Raw genomic sequence first — 17,915 nt, 5'->3', positions numbered from 1 at the left:
ATCTCTAGCCTAAACTTCCCCTATTTAAGCTTGAAGCTTTATGTTCTGCTTCAGAGCTGAGTTGTTAAACTAAACCCTACAGCCAGCTGTGCCCATCAGTGCTTTAACTGGCAAGTCTTACCCTGTTTCGAACACTTGTATTTTTTTTTTATTATTTTAGGTATGGAAATTGCTCATGTTTTAGTTATGTCACAGTATTCTGGAGCATGACTGTTTAAACACAAGATTGAGTTCAGTCTCTGGCAAGGAATTTTTACAGGTTGTTTTATTTGTCTTTATGTCAGTGTCTTCCAGTAGTACTACATGTAGTTGTCTTCAAGGAGGTTTGGCCATGTTTTCCTTTTGATTGTGGAAATCAGTGTGAGGAAGCCTTTGGGTGGAGGACTCGGGGAGGAGTAGACTAGTAGGTGTTTTGAAACAAGAATTTCTCAAGGAACGTGCTCATTGTTTTGTTTACTTTTTTGTGGGCACAGTCTTCATGAGGAGCTTTGTGTATGTGAACATCCTTATGATCATTTGGTTCTTCTTTGTTGCCTTTGCACAGAGGATGCCAACAGACAACAGCCACCTGCCTGACGGTGTCCCAGAACAAGACCCTGTTACCACTTCAAGCAATAATTGCCTGCATAATGATGGAGAATTGGAAATTGAACAAGAAAATGGCATTTGTGACAGTGACCTGGATAATAGTGTTGGAGTTCCCAACTCTTCCAGCCAGCCATCTGCTTCCATGGCTGCTCCTTTGGAGGTGACCAGAAGAGGACAGCCCGTTTTACAGATCAACAGGCAGCAGATTCAGTCCATCTCATATAGTGCACAGGCTGATGAGCTCAAAGGTTTAGGAGTTGATGTCTATGACCAGGATGTATTGGAACAAGGAGTTCTTCAGCAAGTAGATAATGCAATTAATGAAGCTAATAAAGCAACAAAAATAGGTGATGCAGAGAAAGAGTATCAGTCAGTGCTGGATGACTTAAGGTAAATAGTGTTCTTTCTTACTGCCCTGTTCTGTTCCTGACTATCTGATAAAGCTTGGTGTCTTGTGTTTTTAAAAGCTGGAAGATGAAAAGATGTTTTGAAAACACTAGATCACGTGTTCCGAGTCACCCACCTTTTCAAAAAGGCGAAAATCTTTTTTACATCAGAGAAATGCTTCTTTGGTCTTATTTGAATAATTTAGTCATGCATCAAGGCAGTAGAAGACGGCACATCTCCTTTTTCTGCTTTGTCTCCTATCTTATCAAGGAGTGTGGGTTTTTTTTTCTGGGCCGTGGAGGAGAGCACTGTATTCTATCATTAAAACTTATAGTCAGAAAAAGTGCCACTTCTCCAATTTTGTATGCTTCTGTAGGGTTATCTGCTTCTGGTTATGTGCTTTCTGTAACTTGGGTGACTCCATATCATGAGTATACTACAACCAAAACAACCTTATCACAAGTGCTTGTATGAAGTACTTAATGACATCTTAAAATAATCAAATGCCAAATTAACATGGTATATAGATAGTAAAAGACTTTGTGGGATAGGAGTGACTAATCTTTTGAGTTCAGATCTTAGATTTCCCTTCTGTTTCTAGTCTCATTGTAGAGTTGCCGTGTGAACTACTGAGGTAAATAATTTTACAACTGCATCTGTCACTCTATTCATTAACGTTGAGGTTTTGTGCTCAAGAGTGCTGTAGTCCTCCATTAATTATGTGAACTCTTGTATAGCTCTTGTTATGCATAAGCTTAATTTTATGCACTTTGTTGATTTTCCAGTTTGGAAGTTCAGATGTGAAATTGAGTTTGAAAAATTGGAACCTAACTTCAGATGTTATAATGAATAAGATGGACACTGAGAAGAAGAATGGAGCAGTGTAACCACTGCAGTTAGAATATGTGGTTGTTAAAAGAGTGGTACATGGCATGTCAATTAGTCGATATTTTCCTGTTTTTCTTTAGAAGGCTTCCTATGATTTTTCTTACCCCTCTATTTTTGTCTTCCACTTGAAGTTGTAAAATGAGATTTACACAAATGAATGCAAAAGTTTATGCAGACCTGTAGAACCTCATCTCATAAGATGTAATGTGCATGTCTGAAAGTTGATTTTGAAGAAGATTAGCAGAGATATAGGTGGCTTGTGGAGCAGAGGGACTAACAGAAGTAAAGACGTATGAGTAGAGCATGATGGAGTTGCTTAAAGTCCTGTAACATGTTGGATGCATGACTAGAGTTAAAATCAGGCAGGAAGAGATCTTGAGTAGTTGGCACAAAGTTCATGATACAAGCTGCATGACTGAAATACCCACAAATTTAAGCAGAAGGAGGAGAATAAAAAATAGTTGAAGTTAAATTCTGTTTCGATCCCACAGTCCTGTTAAATAAAGACCTGTGGAAGAGGACAGTAGTGGTATATGTCAAGACACCCTAGGGCCAAGGAAGCAAGAGCCAAAAGATAGGAGGTGTGCAAAATGATGATATACTTCACAGCAACGAAACAGAAAACTGAGAAAGGAGATGGGATGGTTCAAAATTGCTGAAAGAGAATGGAGGAGTGAAGATGGCAGTGATAGCTGGGGAGCTGGTAGAATATCTATTCTAGGACAAAAGTGGTAGAATCCAGGTTAGAGCTGGAGAGAAATGTGGCCCAATGATTTCTTCACTGACAATTGAGGAGACTTATATGATGCTTTTCTTTACATATGAGAAAAATAGTGGCTACTTTGCAGGTTTTGTAAAGATTTTTCTTTGATATTTTTCATAATGATTTGAGATGTGTATCCTTATGAAATGTTCCACTATTTGAATCAACAAAATATGTTGCTTCTGACAGTGGAATTTAACTGCAGAAACAGATACTGGGTTATAGTATGTGGTTCAACCCGAATTTCATGTTGTGTATGCAAAAATGAAAAAAAGTAGTGCATGAGTGAGGAAAGATTAATGTTGATGTGCTGTTAATTCTTTGAGCTAGTCCTTCTAAAACTGTATTATGTAATCTGCCCATTGTTTCAAAGAGATACTGTAAAGGTAAAAGAAATAGGCTTCCTTATATAATGGCATCAAACAAATAAACAGATTCAGAAAAGAAGACATGGGATTTCCCATTTAGACTTTGTGTTTTATTTGCCTTGAATAATAAAAGCAACCACTATCACTTGCTTATAGTCATCATCAGACTTGTAACTTTGAGCACTAAGTACTGCAGTGGTTTGTTCATTTTCCTTGCCTTTGGAATTCTAGTATTAGCAAAATTTTGCTCAAAAATACTTTATTATGTACAGTCTTTTAAATTGTTTAGTATTTCCAGTGTTGTTTAAGTATGAGATACTTATTTAGAAACTTACCTTTAGACTTTGTTGAATCTTACCTTAATTTTGGAATTTCTAAATTGAGTTGAGAATGTGCTATTTTTCTTTCTAGAATTGACCAGTACATTGCAATCTTCTTCTTTTTTCAGATCATGTACAACATCTCTGAAGCAAATAAATAAAATTATTGAGCAACTTTCACCTCAAGCTGCCAACAACAAAGATATAAACAGAAAACTAGATTCTGTAAAACGGCAAAAATATAACAAGGTGATTGGACTACATTGATTTCTTTTCTTGTTAGTATTAGTTTCAGAACAAGCTGTAAAACTGAAATTCCAGGACCTGTTCAGAAGACTGACTTGCATTAATTTCATTGACTTAATTAAATCCTTCCCAGTAATATTTAGAGCATCAGCAAAGCATTGTTAGGGTGTGATTTAATAGTTGACCTAAATCTCGGCTGTTCTGTTCTTCATTCCCTACCTTTCTTTCCTTAATCCTCTTTTCATTGTCTGTATCTTTGTTGTACTGGTACACAACAGTGTTGTCTGTGAACCATATTAATTCATTGATTTGGCAGAAGCCACTCCAGAGTTTTTATTTCCAGAGTAGCAAATTGAAGGAGCTCGTAGAGGAATCTAGCAGGCACCAGTGTAATGTAAGCAATAGACCTAAACAGCTGTGAATAGGAAGAAGGAGATTTGAAGGAAGGAAAACATTCTCCTTGTCAGGAATGTAGAACTTTGATCAGCTCACTTCTGATGGAAATTCATCCTAATATTTTCTCTGATGATAAACTTGACTGAAAAACTTACTGTCCTTTGTCCTTAGACACTTCTTCCCAGTCTCAGGCCATTTGTCACCAACTCATTCAGTCATACGATTTTTAACCTTGATTGTTTCTGCAACTTGGGTAATATTGTTTTCACAATTTGGCTCATGAAGAGAGTGAGGGGGGCAGTGCTGAACAGTGGTACAGGAGTAGGAACAGGTAGAGGGAAGAAATGCATTAAACCAGAGGTACCACTAACAAATGATCATGTAATTGTATTTTACTTGTTTTCATATTACTTTTTTATTATGAAGTAAAAGTAATTGATGTGTTAATAGTAATAATTACTTAATAACTAACTATATGTTAGTTTCAGGGGAAGTTCAAACCATGTGTTTTCATTGTTGGTCACCTCTAAGAGTCCTTGACATGTAACAGATCCTTTATGAAAACTGTAATCTGTAAAAATGGTCCTATGAACCTCAAGAATTTTGGAGGCTGGTTGGAGTTGGGCACTGTATTTAAAGCTTCTCTTGGGCTACTTTTTGCGTGGGAAAGTGACTTTCAGTACTCTTCCTTTTGTAGTATTAGAAAAAATGGTTAAAGAAGACTGAATTCTTCTGTTATTGAGACAAATGGGAAATTAATGACTGGTACAAGACAGCTATTTCCTTAGAGCTGTCATACAGCAAGTGTTTTATGATATAAAGTACTCTGGTAGCAAGGATAACAGTACATACACTGGAGATAATACATTGTACCATGCATTAATATACTTGCCCTTTGTGGTTTGAAAAGTGCTTATGAAGACATGGGCAGGCTAGTGACTGTTCTTCAGTAAGAACACAAAAAAAATTGCTCATTTTGCCATGCAGTTGTTTTTTACTGAAGTATGTGCCTCTCTAGATAGGGAGATATTTCCAAAGAATGCAGTTACAAAGTTACAAATATGTAAAGCTACATTGCTCATGTCTTTGTTTTACTGGTTGAAATTTCTTGTTTCATAAATGAAAGATAGCAACACCAAGGAAATGCAGTGTCACCAGTAAATATACAGTTGAGAATATTGCAGTTGGATAAAAGGTGTAGCAGAAGAGTCAGCTATGAATTATTTTCATAGCAGTAATGAACTGTACTTGTTACAGCATCTGTAATGTTGATTTTGTTCACTTATTTTTTTAAAGTCATTCTACTTCATAGTTTTTGCTGATAAATTAGCTGTCACCACTCCTGAATTAAGTGTGTACAAACATGTATTAGGTTGATGGACTTATTTACAATTTCAGTTTCTTTATAACAAAACATTCCAAAACTTCTGGGATGATAAATAAGTCTTATTAAGTCTTATAGCTGGTTTTAGTGGCTTATTAGCCATTAACCCAGTCTTGCGAAACATAAATCTTTTGGTGTTCTCTGTGCACCTCACTAATCTTCTTAGTGGACTTCCTTCACTAGAATCAACACATTCATAAAATTACCTCAAAATATATACAGAAAAATGTGTAATGTGCACATGAAATTTGTGTGTATAAACAGTCCGATCTTACTGTACATACAAGATTTTATGTGTGTTATGTTGGCTGGAAACCTACAGATACTGTGGTGATACTTCTTTGCACTTTTTTGTTTCAAATGACAAACTGTGAACATATATGAGATTCTGGGAAAAATACTGAAAATGTAGTAATGTAAGTCTTGTTTAAAAGGAAATCATGGTTATGAACCAGATTAAAACTAAATTATGTATCTACTTGTGATTCAAGGAACAACAGCTAAGGAAGATAAAAGCAAAACAAAAGCGCCTCCAAGCAGTTCTTGTTGGAACAGAGGTTCTTGAGAAAGTAAATGAGATTGAATTCGAGGAAGATGAAGGTATGGGAGAAGGATGAAAGTTCTGTTCTGGTTTGATGTAATGCCTTTCTTTGTTTGAAGCTAGTTTGCGAGATCTTTGCCAATAAGGAAATGCATTTCAGTGGTTTGTTTTTGAAGGCAGAATTAAGAATGCTTATTTAGTGCACCTGCAGACTTGCAGATCTTGTCATATTCATGTGGGAATTTTTAAAAAATGGCTGTTAATCCATGTTCAGCACAGTAGGGATGAGAGGCACTTTAGAGTATTGGGTTTAATAAATTGGAAATCCCAACGTTTTTTCACAGCTAATTTGATAAAGATGACTAACATCATGATTGAATTACATTCTATATGCTGGATGCTATCAATCAGCATTAACAAAATTGTTTTTTCTTACTGTTGGAAAGTATCACTAGAAGTGGAAGGGGGAAGTGCTTCTCTTTGTCAGGCTGCACTGTGATTTAAAATAAATAAATAAAAATAAGGCTTCTTCCAAAGGAGAATATTTGTTCTCTCAATATTTCACGAGGTGGTTTTTCTCACTGCTGTCTGCAAACTGAGCTTGGATTTTGTAGCTCCAGTTTGGCTGTGTCTTGGCCCTAGTCACTTACCTGCAGTATTCTGCAAGGCAAGTTTGGACCACATTGACATCTGCTCTTCACTTTTGAGTTACGTTGTTTGAAGAGGTGTAAAGTCTTCATGCAAGTTGTCCATTGCAGATGTGTCTGGAGTGAATTCCAGATCTCACAGAAGCTCATGCTTTCTTCCTGATTCAGCAAAACTTACAGGAGTCAAAACCTCACTAAACTTTTCTTAGTCGAAAAGCATCCTTTTTCTTTGCGTGGGTTCACACAGTGTAACTCAGGCATACAGCCTGATGAAGTGTAACTAGGAAGTGAATGGAGACTAGGACAGAAAAAATGGAGTTAAGCAGCTCCAGTAGTTGGAGAAACTAAGGGGGTAAAGAGGGAGGAGTTTCATGCCTGATACATCATTCTTATTTTTTACACGGGTTTTGGTGATAAATACAGTTCTTTAAACGGGACCATATACAGTAGTATGCCATGCTGGCATTTCCTATGCAGTTGTTTTGAAATTTTGGACCCTAATGACAGATTTCAGGCTGAAATCCTCTTCAGCTTCCTGAATTTAAGAGCTTTTCCCCATCTTTTGTTTCAGACAACAGTTATAGTTTGTGTTAATATCTGTTGTGAATCATGCGTGCGGTTTAACTAAAATGCTCTTTTATGACAATGTGCTGTGCAGCGATTCTGACTTTTAAAGTCATAATCGTAATACTAGTTTTGTAGAATAGGAAGGTGAGTTTTGTTTTCTTTTTTTTGAAGCATGTAGGAAGAGAGTCTTACATGTTTTGTAAGATTTGTGTCTGTCCTGGTATGGTAATGGAAATGTCAAATTTCAAGCTCTGAAAAAGGAATAATAAAATAGAAATGGGTAATATTACTGCATGTGGGAGCATAGTGATGGTGACATGGTTTGAATTGACAGCATAGGGAGCACATTAGAGTTCATATGCCATGGGGGACTGTAATTTTGTGGTAGTTTCTGCTGTGTTTTGTTTCAGAAGGACCTGCATTTTGATAGCATGTGAAATGTTTCCTATGTTAAGTTCAAGAAGTAATTTGAAGTAAAAGTTACAGTCTGAAGTTTTGGGCCTTATGTTTTGTTAGATTTTTTTTTTCTTTTTTAATTTCAAGTATTATGTATGATAATTTGGACTTCTAAGTTATCACAGAATGGTTAGGGTTGGAAGGGACCTTAAAGATAAATCTGGTTCCAACACCCTTATATGGGCAGGGATGCCCTTCACTAGACCAGGTTTTCCAAGCCCTGTTCAACCTGGCCTTGAACACATCCAGGGATGGGGCATTCACAAACTGAACTGAATGCATATACAGCTTGGGGCCGGGGGAGGGGGGGAAGGAAAGAAACCCAAACACCCTTGTTCCTTCCTGTGTTTGAGTTATTGAGAAAGTGTTAAAGGCATGGTGATGTTCTGATTTTTGTTGTAGAACCTGGTCCATCATGTCTTGGCAGTATGCTTATGCCTGTTCAGGAAACAGAGTGGGAAGAGTTTATTCGTACTGGCCAGATGACTCCATTTGGAACTAAAATACCTCAGAAGCCAGAGAGGAAAACACGACGATTAATGCTAAATGAAGCATCTGATTTTGAAAAGTACTTAGCAGACCAAGCTAAGCTGTCATCTGAAAGAAAGAAATTATCCCTTCACAAAGGAGCAAAGAAGAAATTACAAGCCAAAGCTGTTCAGCACATAGCTCCCACATCTACAAAGGAAAAAGGGTGTAAAGCTCTGTCAAAAACAGATAAGCGCTTAAAAAAACACCTTAGGAAACTTCAGAAGCATGCCCTTCAGATTCAGTCCAAGGCAGAGATTCCAAGAGAAAAGAAATATCCCGAGGTCAAGAAGTCCAGGCGTGACCAGGAGGATGGTAGTGAAGAGTCTGAGTATGTACCTGATGAGGAGCTCTTTGATCCAGAAGCAACAAAAGAGGAGGAAAAGCAGGCATCTTCTCATGCTGAGAATGATTCTGATTATGAACTCAGGAATTTGCCAAGAAAAAGAAAACGTTTGGTAAAGAGAGATTTTAAAGAATCTGATGCCAACTTCTTTCCAAGCTCTGAGGACGAAGAGCATACATCGAAGAAACGCAAAGTAAAGAGATGGAGAGATGATGGAGATGAAGACTATTATAAACAGAGACTAAGGTTAGTCCTAGATATTTTTATTAATAACATTAACAAATGATGTTGAACATGCAAGGGGCAGTGATTGTAATACACTGCTAAGAATTAAAGTAGGGAAAGCAAGCCAGTCAGAATGATCATACCCTTCCAAAAGGAATACGATATACCCTTAAATTACTAGGACTTTGCTGTTAGATTTTTCTGGTTGTTACAGATCTTTCAGTAATAAGTTACTTGTGGATCAGTGTGTTTGTTGTTTGCAGAACTATGAATGTGCCCAAAATTGAGTATATATAAAATAATAATTATTTAATAATTAATTGACAGCTTTATACTTAAGGACTACCTCTGTCTGTCAATAATATACCTACCTTTCAACAACAACAAGAAATTACATCCTCTGTTTCACAGGCAAAATTACATTGCAGGCAGACAAAGCTCTCCCCCTTCAGAAGGAGAGCACTTTGCCACTGAGAGAGAAGTCTTTGGGATGGGGTGAGATGTTTAGTTTTCAGCTTTAAGTAGTTAACTGCTAGTCAAGAAGAAATCATTTGAATAAATTAGTTACATACTATTTTTGTAGAATCTGTTCATTTAGCAAAATGTGAGGCATTTACATATACTTTATATGGCTAACAGATTTATTTGAAAATCAGTCTTAAAAGGATCTTTTGAATTTAAACTTGTCCTTTTAAGTATAATTTTTTTTTACATCTATAGTATTATTAGCACCTGGTATCTCTTGCTTAACTTACATTACAAGACATAAGTAATGAAGACTGGACATTTATGCTGCTGTTAGTCCAGTCTAAAATAGCTGATCTGTTAAACAGTGGTTTTCCTCTCTTTATGCTGAATGAGAGTGAGGATAAAAATATCTAAAGAGACAGTGACGATGGTAGTAGTAGTAGTGGTGGTATTTTCTGTTGTTCTGGTGACCTGAGGTATTAAACTGAAGTTTCTAAGGAGAATGCAGTATGTTAGGTGGGGAAATACAGCTAAGAGCACAAGCCATTTTTTAAAATGGCAGCTGAAACACCTTGTGTTCATCTGTGACTTACTAACTTTGTGTAACTGCAGCTACAGTGTGCTGTTGAGATGTTTTCTCTACTGATAGCATAGCTGTTGAGTGCTTAACTGTAAGACTAAGCAATGTTTCCATTTTCACAACTGCCTGAAAAACATCTTGAAGGGGCAACAAACATGTCATTTTTTAAGCTGTTAAAAATGCTAACTAGATGTGTCAGTGAAGTTAAAAAGACGTGTGCACATACTGGAATCAAAAATTCAAGATCACTAAAATAGTTGGTTTATTGTAAGTGTTGTCTAACCACGGGTATGTTTTCTAGTATAAGGGTTGAACATCACATAGTGAACTTCAGCTTGTTGATCACATGCTTACTTTTAATTAATTACCCTTAGTGAATGTCTTCCAAATAGTTTTATAATCCTCTAGAAAATCATGGATTCCAACCTGAAAACAGCTACTCTGTAGTGAAAGGAAGAATATATATTAGGGCAACCAGTGAAAGATGATTGATGTAGTGATAAGGCCTAGCACAGAAACTTTGTTAATGCTTGCGAGACTTGAATTTTACATTTCTATGAAAATATAAAATCTTACGGATTTAAATGAAGCTGTGTCAGAGGAGGGATCAAGCCTGACTTGCTGTGGAGGAAGAGGTATATGTTCTGATAGCAGAGGTACTCACAACTGTAGAATAACTGGTAGCAAAACCTCAGGTAGGAAGAGCACAACTTCACTTTCACATCCCAGATTACAAAGGCATTTAGGAGCTGATACAAGACGGTAGGTTTGCAATCCTGGGATGCTGCTTTTCAAGTTAAAAGTGTAGTTTATTGCTCTTTAATAGATTTGGTAAGAGGCTAATCTGAACAATGTCGAAAGGATCAAAACTAAATGTTTTTTATGGGGTGCATTAACAAAACTAATTGTACTTAATTGGTGAAATATTTACTATTTTATTGAATAAAACTGTATTCTTCACATTTAAATTAGACCAGTATTAAATCATTTTTAATTCAGTGTTTTCATCAAGAGTAATTTATTTTGATTGAAAGTTTTAATATGACTCACAGTTTAAATTCATTCAGACACGTTTTTTAATAACGTTAAGATTGTGACAATTTATCCTTAGCAAAGTCATATCATAGACTACATTTCTTTTGGTTACTAAAGTTACAATAAAAACTTAAATGAATTTTGAAATATCAATAACTGTAATTGCTACCAAAACACTACATCTCTTAAAAATTTCATAGCTACAGTTATTGTGGCTGTTAAGCTGCAGCTGTCCACATCGATGTTTTTATGCTGACATCCCCAGGTAATCTTCATTATGGGAAATGCCATGAGAAAATAAAATGTAGTGAATTAAGAAACATATTAAGAATGCTATGGAAATGCTGTCATTTGCTTACATTTATGTCTTGTTTCATGTCAGTTTTACTTTTGAATGCAAACAAATGGGTGAGATTATGGTATATTTTACTCCTGAGAGAGGCAGGGGAAAATCCTTTAGGATGACTTTAGTCTTCTGAACATCTAGTCTTGTGCTTGCTGCCAAATACACTCTTAAAGATTGAAAATTAGTTTCCTTAACACTAAAACTTCTCACAGATGCGACTTGAAGAGATTGGTCTGTGTTAAGGGAAAGCTACACTGATGTTGTTAAAGCATGGTGATTAGCTGACTGCAGGACTGCAGAGCATCTCTAGAACAAGAGACTGCTTTCAGAACAGGATCTAGTGTTACTTGCAGTAAACAGGGCAGGTGGGAGAGCACCTGGCTCTTTCCTTTCTTTCTAAAGGATACTGGTGGTGGTTGGTCTGAATACTCAAAGCAAAATGAGATCAGTGGAATATGAAAAAGGAAAAATTAGCTATACAGAATTCAGCTCACACTCAGTAATTTCAGTTCTTTCCCCTTGTGTGGGTCTTGCCTTTCTCTAGTTACTGGTACTGGAGCCATGCTGCTCTGCAGACATGCAGGGGAAAAATCTGTTCTTAACAGGTTAATGTCTGAGGTGAATCATAGCTTGCAAGAGTAATGACCAGTTGCAAGAAACATCAAGATTATGGAGAGTAAGGTAAATAAATGGGGTAATGTAAAGCATCTAAAAGGTTACGTTTAAGATTCAGTAGCATATCATCATTCCCATCTGTCCTTCATACCGGCTATTGCCAGCTGGAGCCAAAGGATTGGGTCTCTAAGATGGTCTGAAAGGTCTCAGAAACTTGATCCCTATCAACATGTATATTATCAGTGTAAGTCTTGTCATACTCAACAGTGACCACCCTGGTCTACAAGTGTTCAGAACTGCTGCTGGTGGCATCTTGACTTGTTGCCTTCTGCCAACTATGGAATGAGTGAAAATGCACTTGGTTTCAGCTTCTTTGGCATAGGATCACAAAATAAAAGTAACCTTGTATGCAGGTTAAATATATAGGAAATGAACCTTTTTTTGTTCTCAATAAGAAAACTGCTGTGTGGTTTTCTTGTATTATTCTCAGGATTTTGCAGATGTGGAAACTGCAGCTTATCAAGATTTATTTTTCTTTTGCATGTTAAAGTTTTCATTTACATATACTGAAATGCAAAGCATATGTATAACCAAGTATTTTTTGCTGCTTGTGAAGTAAGTAGTTTATATGTTACGTTTTTGACATCACTAATACATTATCTACGCAAGTGTATAGCTTGGAGTCAAAAAAAAAAATGATCAGTCTTTTGGTCACTATTACCATAGCAGTTGTCAGCGCGTAACTGCCTGCTGCTTCAGCAAAAGAATTACATGTTATGGGAAATAAGCGCCATATCTGCATTGTCTTGTGTATTCTGTATAGTTTGTGGAGTACATTTGTTTGAATCCTTCAGTTGCTGTCAAGTGCTCAGAAGCAAAGCTGTTTCTTTCCATGTATCCCAAGTGACATCCAAGCAGCTGAGAAGCTGGAAGTTGTGGTTATCAGTGCACAAAGTAATTGATACAAGGAATCAAACAAAAAATAAAATTTGCTTTGAAATAAGTTGTTTTTCTCAAATCAGATCAGTTTTCATGTGCTAGCTGTCTTTGAAGTATCTGAGTCACTGAATCTCTTGATGTTTCAGAGTTATAAATTAAAGAAGGATTAAATATTACCTTTCCTGAAAGATACTTTCTTAGAGCATCCTAACTGCTCTTTAAAATGACAAAGCCAAGACACAAATGAAGATATATTTTGGCTCACTTGCCAAATACACCTTTCATTCTAAGCTCAAGTGTATAATTGTCTACATCAGTCTTAATTTACTTATGGAGACTTGTGGTACTAACTGCATGTATTTCATCTGTTAGGACATTCCAATTAAATCCACCCATATAGACCATAAAAAGTTAGATCAGAAAAGTAATGCTGAATGCTTCAATTTAGCAAATTAGAATAATCTGTAAGGGATTCCTAGTTATATAAAATAGAAAACATATTGTACTTCACAAATGCAAACTATATTAAACACTCTGCTTGGTTCCTGACTGTATTTTTTAAAAAAAATCAAATTGTGCTCATTACTGTTTCAAATGCAGAATTTCTCTCTAGGGTATTGCAGTAAGTGGGAAATGGGCTTAGTATCAGAATGCATTCTTATATTAAGAAAGATTTAATTGTATGATATATGGCTTTCATACTGCACTTGCACGATAAAATTGTATTTGTGTCTGTGACCATGGACAACATAAAATAGATTTCTCAAAGGTCATACTTTTACGTTCAAGAGGCTCTGGTGGTACAGCAAAACCTGTATTTTTTGATTCATTATGCATACTAATGATGTTAAACTGAGGTGCGTAAGGAATATAGTGACCAAATAGTCAATATGTTTCTGTGTACTTAAGTCAAATATAAGCTACTGCTGTTTTTCCCTACAAAGCTTCATTTCTGGGGAAAGGTACAGGACTAGAGTGATCAACTGACTGACTGCTCTGGTCGAGCAAGTAGTGTTTGTCCTTACATTGCTTCAGCCATTTAGATACCTACACTTTTCTAAAGAAGATTATGAAGTTCTAGTGTAGAATATCTTAATGCAATGTCTTACCTTAAGTTCACAGCCTTTCAAAAACTGGATAGCTTCTTCAAACTTTGAAAGTTGTTATTGGTAACGAAAAATTGCTGCTTTTTCTGTGAACTGATAGTTGAGGCCAGAAATCCTCCAGACTTCTGGAAGAGTAGGAGTAGGAGGAGTAGTAGTAGCAGTAGTAGTAGTAGAGCCTTCAATACTGCAGTAATACACAGTGTATATAAAAATCAGCTTGTATTTCGGAAAATTAAGTGCACGATTTATTAGTTCAAATTCACGACATATATCTTTTCTAGGTATCTAATAATTTTAAGAGAAATCCCAACATTGATCACGCTTCTTGCAGGAAATACAGAGTTATATTAAGGTGAAGAGCCTAAATCCCTGGACAGCAATGAGCTGATCTCAGGAATTGGTTTCTTGGTTGCTGCTGGATCACTTTTTCTGTATGTACACTAGAGGGCAACCTGTTTCTTCCCAGGGGAGACTGAAACTCCACTGTTGGCTAGTGACAGTTCATATTGGAGTATAGAATTAGATGCAATCTCTGTTACAAATTATTGGCTTGCGTGAGTTTAATATGGATTCTTTACTGAGCTGTCACTTCTGAAGCTTTGTCATGTACAACTGTTTTGATTTTAGTGTGGTAAGTAGGAGTATGCTTCCTTGGTTTGAGTCTTGTCATAACTCAGTCAGATAAAATAATTAAGTTCTGAAATGTCTCAGTTCCAGTAATGACAGTCTGAAGCAATGACTGTCAACATTTTTCAGTCTGAATCGTTGATCTTTTTCTGGAACTCAGAATAATAATTGAACATCTGTGTCTCATAGCACAGCATTGTAGTACTGAACAAAAATAAATGCATTTTTATGATATGCCCCTAAAATGTATCATATCTGCCTGCTGGACTCCAGAGCATGAACGTTACTTTCCTAAACCAAACATTTAACAGGCTGCTATTCTAAGGTAGAGATTTCTATTCCCGTGTTAGGAGAGATTGGTGAAAGTATCTGTGGGGAAAACTTTGAGACTTTATTTTTAGTAAATTGGTTGGGTTTTTTTACTACTTGATACACAATTTCATATAATGAAATAAGAACAATTGATTATAAATGTTAGCAGCTCATCAGTTTTTAGTGAGAAAACTGAAGACTATCCCTCTTGGTTTTTTTCCTTGCATGTGCTGCTTTTTTTTCCTCCATCATGTTTTTTGCTTCTGAAAACTTGCTGACTTAAGAGATCAAAATGTATTCTAGTGAAAGTGGCTCACTACACCTGTCCAGTGTCGTGTTGTCTTAGTTTTTTCAGTGCAATCAGTTTTGGCAGTTACTGTTAACTTGAGTATATTTGGAGATGGTGGTGTTTATTTTCACTTAATTAAAACAATACCACAGTTCCAAGTTTGTGACTGGTTCCATAAGGGCAGACTGTTTTCTCTCAAAAGATGCTAGTGAAAAGCTGATGTAGAAACCTGCCATAATTAGCTAGCTTTCATGAGAAAGGGCATATGATTGTGTGATTTATATACAAAGTGTTGAACTTGTCCCCTGTTCTCTTGTTCCTGACCCAAGGGTTTTTTTAACAAGTTTGCTGGAGATGCAGAAACCTTTGCATGGAAGTTCCAATTTCACTGGAGTAAGTGGTCACGAAGGCAAGAGAAACTCTATCAATGCTGCCACTGTAATAAGTTTGCAGTTCCTGTGGAAGTTGATTTTGAGTGACCTAACTGCAAGAAAAGTCTCTTCTAGTGTTTTCATCTCATTTCAAATGAGAGAATGCAGAGAAGTGTCCTTAAGAAGACAGGCACCATTGGTTTAATTTCCCCCAGAATGCTTATGTAGTTAAAAAATACGAAGAGAACACTAGACCTTTATTGCCTGGGTTTTTTTGGTTGGTTATTGGGTTTTGTTGCTTTTTTTTTTTTTAATTATTATTCACTGATGAGTTCAAGGTAGAAACTTTGAATCAAATTTGATTTTAGGCAGTTTTAGCTGACAGGGTTTTTCTGTAGTGGAGAAGGCACTTCCCTTATCAGGCTGAAAGGAGTTATGGTACTGTTGTGGTATTGTGCTAGTTGTACCTGCTTTGAAATGACTGAGCTACATAAGAGTATGGCTGAAGTCTTAAGGACTTGAAGCAGTGCTTGAGATGTTTTATAGTATCTTCTGGTTTGTTTGCCAGATTGGTAGTGCAAAATGTCGGGGAGAGTAGCTGTCTCTTGGGAAGTTGTTTGAGGAAAAATTTTAACAGTGTCTTCTGCCTCCCTCCTTTTATCTAGTTTGGTCAGGATATAAATCAAGATGATTAAAGTGTTTAAGTAGTTTTTGAGCATTTACTTCCCTAGTTCTCTCCTCCAAAAGATTGTTATTTAAATGTGACACTGGAGAATGCATTTTGGTTTGTTTTTTACCTGTTCAAAAATTCAGTATAGTTTCCATATGGAATCTTTTCTATGCCATGATTGAATGTTGAATCCTTTTGTCATTCTAGGAGGTGGCAAAAAGAACGTTTGCAGGACAAAGAACATCAAACAGCTGAGGAACTTTCTGAAGAAAGTGACACTGAATTTGAAGAGGGTTTCAAAGTACCAGGATTTCTCTTCAAAAAGCTTTTTAAGTATGTATTGTGTACTCTTTTTTAACATTATGCTTCTATATGCTGTTAATAATAGTAGTAGTAATAGTCGTGATTTCTGGATGCCCTTCACTGTAACTTCTACACTCACTTTGGGCATCATTCACTTCAGTGATGCCTCAACTTTTACTTCTGTTTTTTCTGTAGGATTATTTCTTTAAAAAAGTCTCCAGGATTAAGCCACAAAGAAACTAATTTATTACAGACACAAAAAGCAATTACATGAAAATACAGGTGATAAATGGCTGATGTGAATATTGTGAATGCATATTAGTTAAACTATAAATTGGGAAGCTCTCCTTGTCTATTTGTAAAGGATTTCTTTATTGATAAGTGGTTGCTTTTAATTCAGGTGTGGAGTGCTAGAATAGCTTTGAAGCATAAGGTGTTGGCAAGTTGTGGTAGATGAAAACAAGAGATGTAGGTGGTTTTATGATTGGGTAGAATGAGTGAAATTTTCTGCCAGTAAAAAAAAAAGGCAAGTTTTGAAATAAATACTCAAAGTAACTACTTATAATTCATATTATAAAATAGTCTTGAATATTTTGTCCAGTAAGATTTTAAAATATGGAAAGTGCTTCCTTAATTACTTTAGTAGATGGAAAGCACACTGCAGCTTATTCTTCAGTTATTTAATGCTAGATTACAGATCTGGACATGACTAGTTTTAGTTTTTTGAGACCATGGTGCCCAGTGACACTTTCAAGTTCCTCTCAAAAAGCCATATACAAAAGGCAGCCCAAAGAAGCTAGCAATTGACAAGTTAATTTCATCCATAATCTCTCCCTTAAATTCCATGCATAGTAGACTTGAATTCTTTGTTGTCAACATTTCACACAGCAGGAAACATGGCTTTTCTTTGAAAAGCTGACCCTCTAGAATCATACAATTAGTGGAGTAGAAAGCCCTGGTTTATAATGGGTGTGCCTGGTATCCCTTTCAACAGGACCACTTAGCCTTAACCTCAAAGAAATTATTACTGTTGTCCTGCAGTCCCTCAGAAGGGAAGCACTAGCTCTGAAATTGAATTGAATTAATGACTTGGTTTCCAGGACCATACATAGCCAATATGTGGTCTCCAGTTGTTTATGCGAAGGTAGTGCAGAAGAGAACGGATGTGTGTGGTCTGAGCAACCCAAAGACAATCACGGTAAAGCAGACAACTAAAAATTAATCTTAGAGATGCCAGCCTCACTAATGAAGGGTATCCCTGCAAGCCTGAGTCAGTTGGCAAAACTTTTTAAGTGGTTAGAAAGATCAATTTTGTTGAATGATTTGTCTGACTTGTAACTTAAATGCTGAAATCTCCAGTGTAGGAAGGCCCATAGTCAATAGGCATTAAACTGAGTTCTGAGCAAGTTTAGTACAAAGCATGGAGGTATATTGACCCAAGGAGGTGGATAGCAGTATACTGTAAGTCATCTGCCTGCATAGCTAAATTGAATTCCAAAGAAGGTAGCTCACAGTAGAAATAGTAGACTCTTTAAGTTTGTTCTTTTGTAAGCCTGTTAAAGTGGACAGTCTGTTTCTTCCCTATATACTTGTCTGCTTTGAAA

The 17,915-nt window shown here is 36.3% G+C and overlaps 2 protein-coding genes across 4 annotated transcripts in view; both read left to right on the top strand.

The window, feature by feature from the left end:
• The window catches only part of VSTM4 (V-set and transmembrane domain containing 4), a 452,074-nt gene that overhangs the window by 220,774 nt on the left and 213,385 nt on the right, over positions 1-17,915 (top strand). The window lies entirely within an intron of this gene.
• The window catches only part of ERCC6 (ERCC excision repair 6, chromatin remodeling factor), a 44,322-nt gene continuing 26,870 nt past the window's right edge, over positions 464-17,915 (top strand). Inside the window, exons 1-5 of the mRNA XM_062606734.1 lie at positions 464-978; positions 3,443-3,563; positions 5,832-5,940; positions 7,954-8,671; positions 16,216-16,341. Coding sequence (XP_062462718.1) covers positions 479-978; positions 3,443-3,563; positions 5,832-5,940; positions 7,954-8,671; positions 16,216-16,341 — 1,574 coding nt within the window. The 5' untranslated portion in view covers positions 464-478. The remainder of the gene's footprint in view (positions 979-3,442; positions 3,564-5,831; positions 5,941-7,953; positions 8,672-16,215; positions 16,342-17,915) is intronic.

This window comes from Pezoporus occidentalis, unplaced genomic scaffold (genome assembly GCF_034315485.1).
Source record: "Pezoporus occidentalis ecotype Australia unplaced genomic scaffold, CSIRO_AGI_Poc_V1 ctg98, whole genome shotgun sequence".
NCBI lineage: Eukaryota > Metazoa > Chordata > Aves > Psittaciformes > Psittacidae > Pezoporus > Pezoporus occidentalis.
The sequence above is the reverse complement of the archived record's forward strand: the minus strand, read 5'-3'. Positions and strand labels throughout refer to the sequence as shown.